Here is a 12,700-nt window from a genome sequence, read left to right on the forward strand (position 1 = left end):
CGATACGCTTCCAGCCACATCCACGCATCACCTGAAGAAAAGGCTCATCCAGATGAAGTCTTGCTGGGTTCCACCCCACCAGCCCATCAGTACATTAGGTTGATGTGCTAAATGGTGCTATGTCTCCTTGCAAACCACACCTCCTTGAAATATTAAAAATAATGATTTCAGTAACTTTTTTTTTTAACCAACAGCTAGAAAGAGAAGTTAGCTAATGCAGTTACCTTGGGGTTTTATTGTTGTATTTTTCCTAACATACTCCATCTTGTCTCAATAAAATACAGAGTATGTGCCTTTGCCATCAGGACAATACCAAAACCTACATTTGGGAGAGACCTACCTGAGCCCTTTAGCTTGTCATTGAAGTTTTTTTGTGTAGTATTGTCTCTCAATCTGCTAGAGATTCTGGAAGAGGCATTCACATTGCCCCAACTCACCCCATGGTGAAAGTAAAGCTGATTGATTCAGTATATCTTGTGCTCAAGGAATCAAACAACTTCTACTAGCACCACAAGTAGCATTATGATTGGTGGAACTTAGGAACACAATTACAAACATAAACGTGGCCTTGTAGGTAGAAGTCAGTGTGCCCTTATAAACCCGACATTTTCCCACAAATTTCCCACAAATGCCAGACAAATGAAAGTATTTCTGAAAAGCAGAGTCAATGTTTTACTTCCTGTTCAGCTTTGCCACCAAGTGGTCATTTCCATTCCCCACATTTTAATACCAAATTAAAAAAAAAAAAAAAAAAAAAAAAGAAGAAAGCCTGATTCCTATCCTGACTGGATACTCCAACCCATTAGCTAGCAGCTAGCACTGCACTGCTTTCTGAACAACTGCTTTTATAATGAAGAAACAATTCAGCAAAAGCAGCACATGGAATAATCAAGCCAATCCATCTTATTCTGTATCATGAGGAACGGAGCCATTTGGGATGCAGATGATCCCCGACTTCCTCCTGCTCCATCTCAAAGCAGTACAGACTGAAGCTGCATGCAAAAGATGTTTAAACAAAAAGGTGTTAAAACCTAAACTTTTCTGATGCCTCCCCTGACTTGAGTACTGCAAGGTAGCAGCTGCAAAGTAGCAACTATATTTTAGTAAATCGTTGCCTCAGACAACAAGTGCTGTTTATTGAAGTTCAGACAGAAGTTAGACATAAAAATGGCTACGTGAAATTCTGTAACCATCTCATACAGGAGGTCAGATGATCGGAACAGTCCCTTCTGACTCTAACAGCGACATACCTTTAAAACTGGCACAATGCAATGTCCCAGAATCATCTAATTACCCAACAAGAACTTTTTGAAAACTCTAAGAAGGAAATTGAATCACAGGAGAGAGAGATATATTCCAGATCCCAAGAGAAAGATGCATAGAGCAAATCTTGCAGAGATAAACCAGGTCTGAGAGGGGAAGACGTGCTATAAGCAGAATAAGATGAGGAAGAAAAAACTTTTAAGAGGTTGTTCCATTTCATTGACTCTCACTAGTGACTGCTTGAAACTGTCCTTTCTGAATCGCCAGAAATGGTATTGCAGTTGGTATAAACTATGAGACTGCCTCAGAACAAGCCACATTTTAAATACACTTTGACATATTGCTGTACTGCATTTCAAAATGAATATTTGAGAACTTTCTTTCAAGAGGACACAAGATTTCCCTGCTGTCCCAAGCCAGTATTTTTTATGGCAAACCTCATTAACCGTAACACGAGGGCATCGGTCAGAAAGGTTGAAAGCATAGTCTTAAGCCATTTTCTCCAGCATCACAAAATCACTATCACTGCAATACCCTAGCTGCCAATGTCATCCAGTACTGAGAAGCTGCACTGACTTAAAAAGGAAAAAAACCTCAAACCCACAAAACCAAATTATCAGGTAGTTGCTGGTATAAATTACTACTTTACTATTACAGTCTATCCTGTTACATCCCCTTCCTGCACATATTTCCTTCATTCCCCGATAACCTCTATGAACAGGCTGTGGAAGTACAGACTACATTTAAAAAGCCAGTCAAGGCCACAGCCATTCCTTGCATCATATCACAACTGCAAAAAAAAGAGCCTAAGACAACCCAGCCTCTGCCGCTTAGCCTAGCTCTAGAATTTTACGTGACCAAAAACTATCAGCCACATCTCTAATTTAAATCTCGCACCTCTGGAGTGATGGTACCTCAAACTCTTCCTTAGGTTCCTCAAAACATCACTCACTTGCTCTGCTTAAAGCATTCCTTCCCCTGCCCTTATTATCTAGTTCAAACTTCCTTCCTTAGCCTTAAGCGATTGCTCTTTCTCCTACCATCTGAGACCAAGCAATTCCCTCTCTTCATTTATCTTACTACCTTGATGATATTAATAGACCATGATCCAGTCACCTCTACTCACTCTAAAAATTGAGTTCACTCTGCTTTTTGCTGCCCTCCTTTGTGTTCTCTCTAGTTTTCTCAGAGCCTCCATAAGCAAGAGACTTAATTGACAAAGTATTTAAGGTAAGCACCTCTACATATAGGACCTTATCAAAAACCAATCTTGTTGCTCTATAACAGGAACTATGAGGTAAAACAGTGTGATTTTTTTTTTAAAACTTTGATGAAGCATGTTGATCCATGAACATGATGTCCTACAGATCAGAAAAATCCAATTAAGCATTTTGAAAGGAAACTGGGCCTGGGGTGGAATCCACAAAAGGCAGAGATATGATGACACAGTTGCTGAAGACTGCATGCACTCATTTTTCACAAACACACCTGGCCACCGTTACCAGATGGCAAAAGTGCAACTATGCCTTCAACCTACCCCTCTGCATCCTTTTCCCACGCTACTGAGACCAACCAACACTAAGTATTAGTAAGAATTAACTGTTCCATTGGGACCAGGTAGCTTAAGAAAGGGTTGAACAAAAAATGACCCTCATAACAGGGTAAACCTGAGGTCATGACAAATAGTTAAATGAATGCAGAAAAAGATATCCCAAAATAATCCCACATAAGATTTTAAAAGCTTTTCTACTATGTATTTTGTCCCAGTAACTTTATATGCAAGTAGAAAATTACGAATTTATTTTCTGATCTGTATCACTCAGCTCTTCATATGAATTATATCCTTGTGTTCAAGTCAGTAGTTTATTGTGAAAAATCAGTTAAGACTCCCACACACATACCTTCCTCTCCCTCTTCAGATGAGTAAGGTGTCATAAACACCTGTTATATCTGCTATATTGAATATCTTCTAATGGCAGGAAACCAAAACCAGTCTACAGCGCTGATATGGTTCTTTAACATCAACTGAGTTTCTTCACTTATCTGAAGAAACTAACTGAACTACCAAAGCAAATGGAAAATTTATTTATGCACTATTTCATCCTGTTCGGAACAATTAATACATAGGGTCATGAACAATCACTTATTTTATCTTAAGAGTACTTAAAAATACATGCCTGATTTCCAAAAACTTGTAGCTGTCTTAATGGTAGTATGATGTTAACTTGCATTTGATTGACATGTTTTATATCTAAAAAAAAAAAAGTCAGTCTGAACCTTTACAAAAAGTTGAAGTTTAGCATGCTGCATTGGAACTACAGGAATTTAAAAGCAAATTATTTTCAAGCAACAAAACACGTAGCTCCATAGCAAACAGAATCCAGAGATTTTTCAAGTAGTATATAAGCTACGATGGTAGGTTATACAATTATATCTATGTATCTATATACTTCACAACCAACACCTTGTCAAACAAGAAGTAGAAACATGCATTCATTAATGAAATTAGCCTTACGTGCAGCATTCCAGCCAAGTAATTCAAGGTTAGCAAGTCAAGATTTGTAAATCAAAGCAAGTTACTTGTGTTCAGCCACGTTTACTCTTCACGTAAATACTGCACATTAACATGCTCATGCTTTAATGTGCTTTAAGCTACTCAAGACAATCTCAAACAGTTTGATTTTTAATTTTGTTTTGTAATTAGCAGGAGTTCTATGCTCAGAACTTCCTCAATTGACAGTCACATAACAATTAACTGGTATAAATTTTGAGTAAAACACCTGGAATACAGATAACCCTAGACTGCCATCAAAATCACTTTGCCTGAGTAGTTAAAAAGTTTAGCTAAAATTGAAATTATTCTTAGATTTATTACTAAAGTGCAGCTTTATTGTGCTCACTTTTCTCACGTATTCATATTTTAAATTGTTATGGTTAGTGATATATACACACATAAATCTTCTCAAGCCTATGATTCATTGGTGAATCATCTGGGACCAGACTCAAGACAACCCTCCTTCGAGAAACCTAATGTAAGTTAGTTTACAAATAGCCAGTTGATCATCTTATTGATGAGTATATTCAGTGCTTACTCACTTAAGAATGAATACTAAAACAATTCTATCGATGCCAATAAAGAAGTTTAGGTTTCTTCAGCTGAACTCATCCATTTGCATCTGCTTCCATAAATATGCTAGCAAACATATCCAGTGTTCTGAAGTGACAGTCTGGTCTTAGCTGTTACTCGTTTTTAAGACTGCAGTTTGAATGGACACTTCCAAATTATGTTTTTTGGTTTTAAAGGACAAAAAAAATTCCTTCAATGAACTAGAAGAATGATGGAGATAGAAAATAATTTCAGCAGTAGTGTGAGAGGATAAAAAACAAACCATGCTTTTTCTAAAACATTTTCTGAAACTTTAAAGGTAACTCCATCAGTGACAGTTAGTAATGATGCAAAAACCAGCATAAGAGCATTATAAATGTCTAACTAGGCTTGAAAATGTTTTGGACTATGCACTGATAAAATGCTAGAGGCAGGAAGCACAGATGGATGAAGATCTCATACTCTTGCTTTTTGCCACCTATAGCGCTGAACAGGAGACACCACAGTGGTAGAAGACTCCAGAACACATCTAAGTGAGGTATTTGTAAAACCCAAGCACGTTTTTATCTTTGACCCAGCTGGCACAAACACTAACTGAACCTACACCGTTTACCCAGCGTCTGTCTATTTATACATACAGCAGTGGTACGTGTTTCTGCAGTTTCATTTACCATGGCATGAACATTATTAAAGACTCCTATAAAGAACACTGCCTACTGTCTGAATCAGTCAATCTCCCCTTCTCAAAAGCTTCACTGGCAGACTGAGGCCAAGAACTCTGCACAGGAATCTATCCATTAAAAGAAGAAAATTTGGACAGACCAATTACTGCATGTTCTTCGGAAAGATGGACAAGTTTGAGTGATGTAATGCACACATTTTCTTTCAATTTGCTTTCTTCACCTATCCATTTGTTCTTTCCTAGTCCAACGCACCCTCTTGCTTTTGTCTTTTGCTTTCCTCCTCCTCTTCTCCCCACATCCCTACCCTGGCCCTCTCCCCAAATGACATTAGATGCAAAACCTGCATGACTGCCAGTTAACTGGAATCCTGCTTACACTTTATACATCCTACCCGAGCCATCACTGGTAAGCCAGCAATATTAGCAATCATGGAAAACAACAGTAACAGTTCCCTCCCTCTTCCCAATTTCCCTGCATTTTAATGTGGCTGCACTTTTGCAGATCTTGGTGGTAGTAGCAAATATTCAAACGAGAGCTTTGAAGGCCAAAGTGGAGCAGGGTTCCATGTGAACAGCAGTTCACTTGCACTTTTGTAGCTCACTTCTCTAAAGCAGAGTGCATTTTGGTAACTCACTAGCACTGTACACTCCAGCACATACTCCATTTGAACAAACCTGAGGCTCAGCAGGTCAGTTTGTCCACGCTGTTCATGGCAATCATATTCTGCTGCCTCCAAGAGAAGGAACTGCACTAGGTAGTTCCTTTTCCATATACAGAAAGATTATCTTTACACAAATTTGCTACTGCTAGAACATCAAGTTACTCTTCATTTTATTATTGCTCTTTTTTTGCCCCTGTGGCGGTACAATTCCCCCATGAGGAACACCGATGCATTGTATGTACTCCAAAACTCAAAAACGGAAATTCTAACTATAAACTAGCCTTGTATCTCCACCTCTCTACCTATCTATGTGTTTGTCTATGTTTTATATATATAAATTTTTATATATAACTATATATATAAAAATTTATATCTTCATCTTTAAATCTGTTAATGATTAAGTGCTGCTAAAATTCAACCTTTTGATCTATTTCACACCATTAATAAATTTTGAATTACTGCTAAATCATAAGGGCGTCAAAATATTCCACCTGCAACAGCCTCCTACACAGCCAGGTCTAAACACATATTACTAACAGAATTACAGATCATACAAATATAGGCAATAGGAATTTTATTTTTAAAGTGAAAGTAGATTATTTTAAAATGTAAATTTGAGTGCATGTGGGTTTAATTTCACTTAACCCCATGCATTAACCTGCTCTGCAGCCAGTGACAGATATGTTATGAAGAAAGCCCTGGTTATGTTGCATCAAAGCTTACAAACTTTGTAAACTCCAAGACTGTTCCAAAATAGCTGCTGAACTCCTTGTGGAAGCTACCTCCCCACACTTCTTAGAGGCAGTGAACTTTAATGAGCTATTAGACTAATACACAATTGATTCTTTTAGGGTTTAAATAGCCAGTAAACATCACCAAAGAGACTTACAAGTTAGCAGTTAGTCAAATGAATTCAACACATCTGTAGCTTGTGCCTGCAAGAAGTATAGCTATTTTTCCAGCTTCACATCTTCTCCCATGTTAAATATATTGCCGAATTTACTTCAGTTTGGTTTTTGTTCTGATATACTAACATACTGCTTGGTATGGAGATATTTCAGAGGTCCCAACTTTTTATTTTCAGGCCTCTGGTTGAGTTAATTTCACAGTAAGTAATTGATATACACAGGACATTTACAAAAGAGTTTTGAAACCTGGCAGCTAAAACTATGATGATGGAATAAAAATAGCAGTTCCCTTTAAAAGAAAAACTGGATACCAGTGAGGATTAAAATGAGTTGCATCAACTCACAATTATTTTGCAGAGCTTTGTGGAAGTGTACTTCCTCCTTTCTGGTAGCTAGAATTAAAAGAAATAAAAAATAAATCTAAGCATGCACATTTTCTCTAATTGCAAATGTTTCATACTCCATATTGTTTCTTGAAGACGTGACTTTGTACTTTATTTTAGCAATTATTTTTTTAGATAACCGTGTTCAAGACTACTTAAGCCTTGCCCCGCAACCTGAGCACTTTAAAGCTGTAGTCAGGCAAAGTGTCAAATACTTATCCATGTCCCTGTTTGCATCCTGGGGCTACTGTAACTTTTTCCAACTGCTGAAGGTAACAAAAAACTGAACACAAACAGGGGCTGCTTCTGCCCAGATTCTCTTTACTTCAACAGTATTGTTATACCAGAGACAGAGAAAGAATGAACAGCAGTAAGAATGTTTCTGCCCAAATAGCCATCTCTGCATTGCAGTCACTTTCTAAAATTGTAACTTCTACAGTAGAAACTTAGCACGTGGCTACGGTGTGTCCATGGGCAGCCAGAGAGACTGACAATTCTATATCTGTAGGGAAACCTTAATCAAATAGTTGTTTCCAGTAAAGTAATACTCCATTGTTTTATATTTAGCAAATTAGTAAAAACTCAGTACTGTTGAAAGTTTCATGTTCTCAAATTGGCAAAACCATTATATGAAAAAGTCAAAAGTCGGTAAGGCTTTTTTGGAAAGGAGGGGTGGAAGAAGAGAGTACTTTGTTCTGGTAACCACTGCTAGCGGGGGCAGTCAAGTACAAAGAAGTGTGCAACATAATCCCAAATGTAAAACACAATTTAGCACAATGTAGTTACATGAGATTGTAACAATAACAGACATAATAGCAGTTGTTTAGAAACAAGAAACTGAGAAATGGCATTTATTAAAATGAATGAGACTCAATCTCAGACTAAACAGCAAAAACTGATGAAATTCCATCAAGTGCTGAGGTGCAAAACACGAAACAAAATGAAGAACCTCACCTAGAGCAACTGCGAGGGCAGGTTACCACCAGTACCGTGCACTAGAGGGCAGCCTAGACCTTCCACCGGCTGGCTGGGCTAGAACCACCGCAGCTGCAGTCCCACTCTCAATACAAGCAGTTAACAGAACTCTCCACAGTTTTAAATAACTCGTAACCACCACGCCTGAAAACATTTGCAAGAGCAGGAGTGCAACTCTTATTAAAATGACACTTCTAACTACACCAACTATTTCTAATACCTTTTTTTTTTTTACAAGTCCTATCTGCATACACAACTATCTTGCACAGGTTCTGTAGTTTTCCCTCCAACAAAGACTCAAAATACTTTTCAAAGTACACTGTTAATTACTGTTCATCATGAGGGGAAAGTTAGGCACAGAGTAGGGATGAAACACATCAAATCCTGGCTCAAAATTAGACATGTCCTACATCTAACTAAATACTTACTACATAAACTTTGTTAATGAACTAGAATAAACAATTTACTGATGTTTGTTGTAAGTGCATAAGAAAATAAATCAGCAGTTTCAGGCCAACTGATGAGTAAAGCCAAATAGCAAAGAAAGCTCATATACAGACAGGCAAATAGAACTATTTTCATAGATTTATTTGAAAAATACTTACAAAAGCAAGTATGTTTGACACTAAAATAGTTAAAACTTATTCTTGTTTACATTGGTGTAATTAATCGAGCAGCATTAACAGTCTTCTCTGTTTGAAGCATTGTTAGTTTGCCTTAAGGAAGTGGGGAAAATTCTGGTTTACTGATGAACAATGTCTCCCTGCCACTTCCTCAGCAGCAACTACAGCTGTGATCTCTGCCCAAGATCTCAGCACACTGAAAACTGGGTTTGCTTTACTGACTGCCAGCCTGCCAAGTGCAGATTTACTAGAACCTGGAAGGCAGGTCACGTTTTTTTTCCCCTAGGAAGAAACAGGAGAGCAGAAGGAGAGGAAAACAAAAGGATTTTTTTTTTATGTGAAGAATCTACCAAAGCTACATTTCATGAAAAAGAGTCCTTAAAAATGTCCTTTTGTTAGTGGCCATCTTCCTTAAAACATATGCATACTTCTGAACTTACCCGTAAACCAATGGCCCTGAAGTTTACCACTCCTATAGCACTTTTTTGCTAGGAGAGGCCAGGACTACAATAGCTAAGATCCCCCATCCAGATGGCAGTTCAGTAGTGTCAGAAATGAAATACAGTGCAATTAGTTTCCACATACTGTATAGCTACATTTTAAGACAAAACTGGCACAGATACTGATTGAAAGAGTTTGCTTGTCTCCATGTAATCCATGCTCTGGCAACAGCTACAGTCTGTTCACAGGGCGGTTTATTAGGGCACATGGAGTGGATGGGATCTCACCAGCCATTATTCTGCATGGTGCCAGTAGCTGCTGCTGCTCGAGCCAGCATATTTCTGCATGCCTCTGAAGCAGAAGAAAAAGTCCCATCCATCACATGCACTGGCAGCATTCGCCGTCTGCCAGGCTGAGGGGTGTAGCTGTTCTGTCGCCAGTCTTCTTCTGGAGGCATATCAACTCTCCTTGGACCCGGGGCCTTAACGCAAGAAGGGGGCACAGGACAACCTTGAGAGGCACCGGGATCCCAAGAAGGCTCATGTGGTATTCTTAAAGTGCTGTAGTCCGTGCTGGCTGGTAGCCTGGAACTGATGGCATAAGAATCATGCATTTGATGTTGTGAAGGCTGCTGGAGGAAGCCTTCCTGCAAACTGTTGCCTGGCTGGCCAGCATGTTTCCCCCACAGCGTCATTCGTTTATCTGGTAACGTGGCTGTTTGCCTGGCAGGGTAGCTTGTGTTCTGCCAATGGCCAGAGACACTTGATGCTCCACCTCCTAAACGCGGATTAACATGAGGCTTTTGCCTCTGGGAGAGGGTGCCTTTGGGTGCACAAGGGAGACTTCCATAGCTCAGTGCCACACCTGGGTAGTCTTCACCTTGCAAAGCTTCACCCCTGTCAGGCACAACCAAAAGTTTCTGGATGAAGTCGTTCTGATCTCCTAGGGGGATGGAGGGGAGGAGAAAAAAAATAAGACTTTCTTAGTTATATTTTTTGTTTCATCCTCTCAGATCTTTCAGCTGTGGCCAACAGGTAACAGAAGAAAAATGAAGTCACTAGTACATCCAGTTACTGGTTGACATGCAATTCTGAATAAAAGCTAGCTGTACTCTTTCTAGTATTTACTTTCTTCACTGCATTTCCTCCTTATCCTACCATGGCTGCTGCCACAGATTTCAGATTTCTTTAACAGCCCTTGAGTCATCAAGGAGGAGCCCAACAAATTATTACAAGGCTGGTTTTGATGGCTGTCACAGGGAAAATAATTCTCATGCAGGAAAATTAGTTATTTCTATTGGCACAATTACATGTGTGAATTGCTGGAATGAGTACTCTCATATATGTCAACAAGGTGGTGGGGTCTTACTGCTACTTTTACACTAAAGAAAACAGCTCACAAAAATGTGAATGTGATTTTATATAAAGTCACCATAATGTTTCCATAAAGATTATTCCCTTTTGTTATGTCCACTCAGCACAGAATCACAGAACAACTCAAAAGGGCAGAAAAGAAGAAAAAGAACATGATTCATCCTTCCAGATTTCTGGAGGAATTCACGCAGATGGTGAAACATCATTATGAAAGACAAGATCTGAAAAGCTGTATTTCAGCAATATTTCTGATCACAAAGAAGGATGAAAAGTCCTGTGATTACCTGACAGTTTACGTGCCTTGCCCACCATGCTGGGCATCAGTACATCATGGGGTATGTGCTGCACCTGGTTTGGGTTGTGCTGGGGATCAAAGGGAAACACAGGAGGATCATGGGGGAAAGGAAGGGAAGTGGAGCTGGAAGAACGGTGTCTGGTGTCCACTGGCATTTTCCTCGTATTTGGTGCTTCCTTTTATAAAATGAGAAGGGAGAAGAAAAGAACATAAAATGATGAGTAAACACAGAGTTGGGTTGAATCAAGCAAAGATGGTGTTGATCCAAGGAAAGTGATGAGTCACCAGAACGAAAACATGCATCTGTATGTGAAAAAGAAATACAAATAAAAACTGCATCAATCCAGTAAGGCTCTTACTGCAGTGATGGGCTACTCAGGAAGATCATTTGACTGGAAATATAGCAAGGAGAAAAAGCCAAAATAACCACAAACCACTCACGGAGGTTTGGTTCACAAACTGAATCCACAGAACAATGGCAGGCCAGTCAGCATTGGAACTGTCATACTACACAAGCCATGAAATAAAGAAGGGTACGGCTGATCCTCCCTTCCTATCTTCTAGCAGGCTTTACCAAAAGCTCTGATTCCAGACTACGAATAGATTCACCTGTTGCAGCTGAAGTATTTACCAGTGCTGTGCCATATCCCTCTATTAGGAGGTACTTAGCCCAAAGCAGGGATGGCCGAATGGCACAATAACAAACCATCACAGACTCGAGCCCAGTAACTAACTTGAAGAGTGGTGACAGGCAGCCATCCTATTGGCTACTTCTGTTGTGGAGGTAAAAATAAGCAGAGAGGGGAATCTTGGACAGCTAGAGGTTTTCAATTGCTCCTGCCAGTACCTCCAGGTATACGTTAAAGCCCTCAACTAAAGCACGATGAGGAGCAAACATTCAGAAGTTGACATATTCTTAGCTTATGGTACATAGCAGAAAGAGAGACTCAGAGCAACCAGTCTAAATACTGATTTTGAAACTGAGACTCTTCTGCACTTATCACACAGTTGGTTTCAAATCAAAACTTAAGCACAGTTCACAGAAAAGTCAATCCAAGCCAAACATTCCCATTATATCTGGCTATGTTGCTAAACACCAACAATAACCTGTTACTGTTTTCCTCACTGGCAGTTTTAACTTGCACCTAAAACTATTTAATGGAGACAACCAAGGGAGGGAATCAATCTCCCTAATTTTAGTTACTTCCTGTATGTAACTGGCTGCATGTTATATACCAAGTCTTGAATTTTCTCCCCTTTACGCTTACTTTTACTTTCTAAAAATGCTACTTAAGGTACTCAAAACAGAGCAAAGACTTTGACATGGTTAGTGGCGTCTTTTTAAAATTGTAGGTGCATTAGAAGCTTTTTTGAAAACACCCTTAAGTCAACTGAAAAAAAATATTTATACTGGATGTCTTTGTATACTGGCAAGAATGTTAGCTCACAGGCTTACACCAGCTGCAGCAGGTACTACTCTGCAATGACTCCAGAAGATGATAGCTTTGTTACTTAAATAAAAGCTCATTCTTCTTCCAAAAAGAACAAAAATTCACAAAGACAAGCTTTCATCACGGCTTATTATTCAGCTGTCTGCTGTCTTGTTTGTTAACTACTAAACACAGAGAAAACAGCAACCCTACACATAGACGATGGCTCTTTGGAAAGCTGCACATCTTTCTACTTACAAAACTGTGAGAAGAGACCAAGGTCTCTTCTCTGTTTGAGACAACTGTCCCACTGAGACTGCGAGCAATACGACGGAAATTCTCTGCACTGTACATTTCCTCCTCTTCTGGTTCCCTACTATGTTCTCTGGTATACGTGACCTGCAGACAATATCACAGATTTTAGAAAAGGTTCTCCATAATATCAATTTTCTATAATAATTATAAGGAAGAGATCAATATAAATCTAACAGACTATATATACTTCAATGAAAATCCATGACCTTTTCTTTCTTGAAATCCTTCATTCAGGTACTACCTT

General features: G+C 39.0%; 1 protein-coding gene across 1 annotated transcript in view; it reads right to left on the reverse strand.

Annotated features, from left to right (window-relative positions):
- Positions 1-8,603: 8,603 nt before the first annotated feature.
- Positions 8,604-12,700, reverse strand: part of USP54 (ubiquitin specific peptidase 54) — a 53,065-nt gene continuing 48,968 nt past the window's right edge. The window contains exons 20-22 of the mRNA XM_086466349.1: positions 12,400-12,540; positions 10,701-10,887; positions 8,604-9,985 (exon numbers count right to left, since the gene is read on the reverse strand). Of these exons, the coding sequence (XP_086322475.1) occupies positions 9,327-9,985; positions 10,701-10,887; positions 12,400-12,540 (987 nt within the window). The 3' untranslated portion in view covers positions 8,604-9,326. The remainder of the gene's footprint in view (positions 9,986-10,700; positions 10,888-12,399; positions 12,541-12,700) is intronic.

The sequence above is a fragment of the Leptosomus discolor genome, chromosome 6 (assembly GCF_034619465.1).
Source record: "Leptosomus discolor isolate bLepDis1 chromosome 6, bLepDis1.hap2, whole genome shotgun sequence".
In the NCBI taxonomy this organism is placed as follows: domain Eukaryota; kingdom Metazoa; phylum Chordata; class Aves; order Leptosomiformes; family Leptosomidae; genus Leptosomus; species Leptosomus discolor.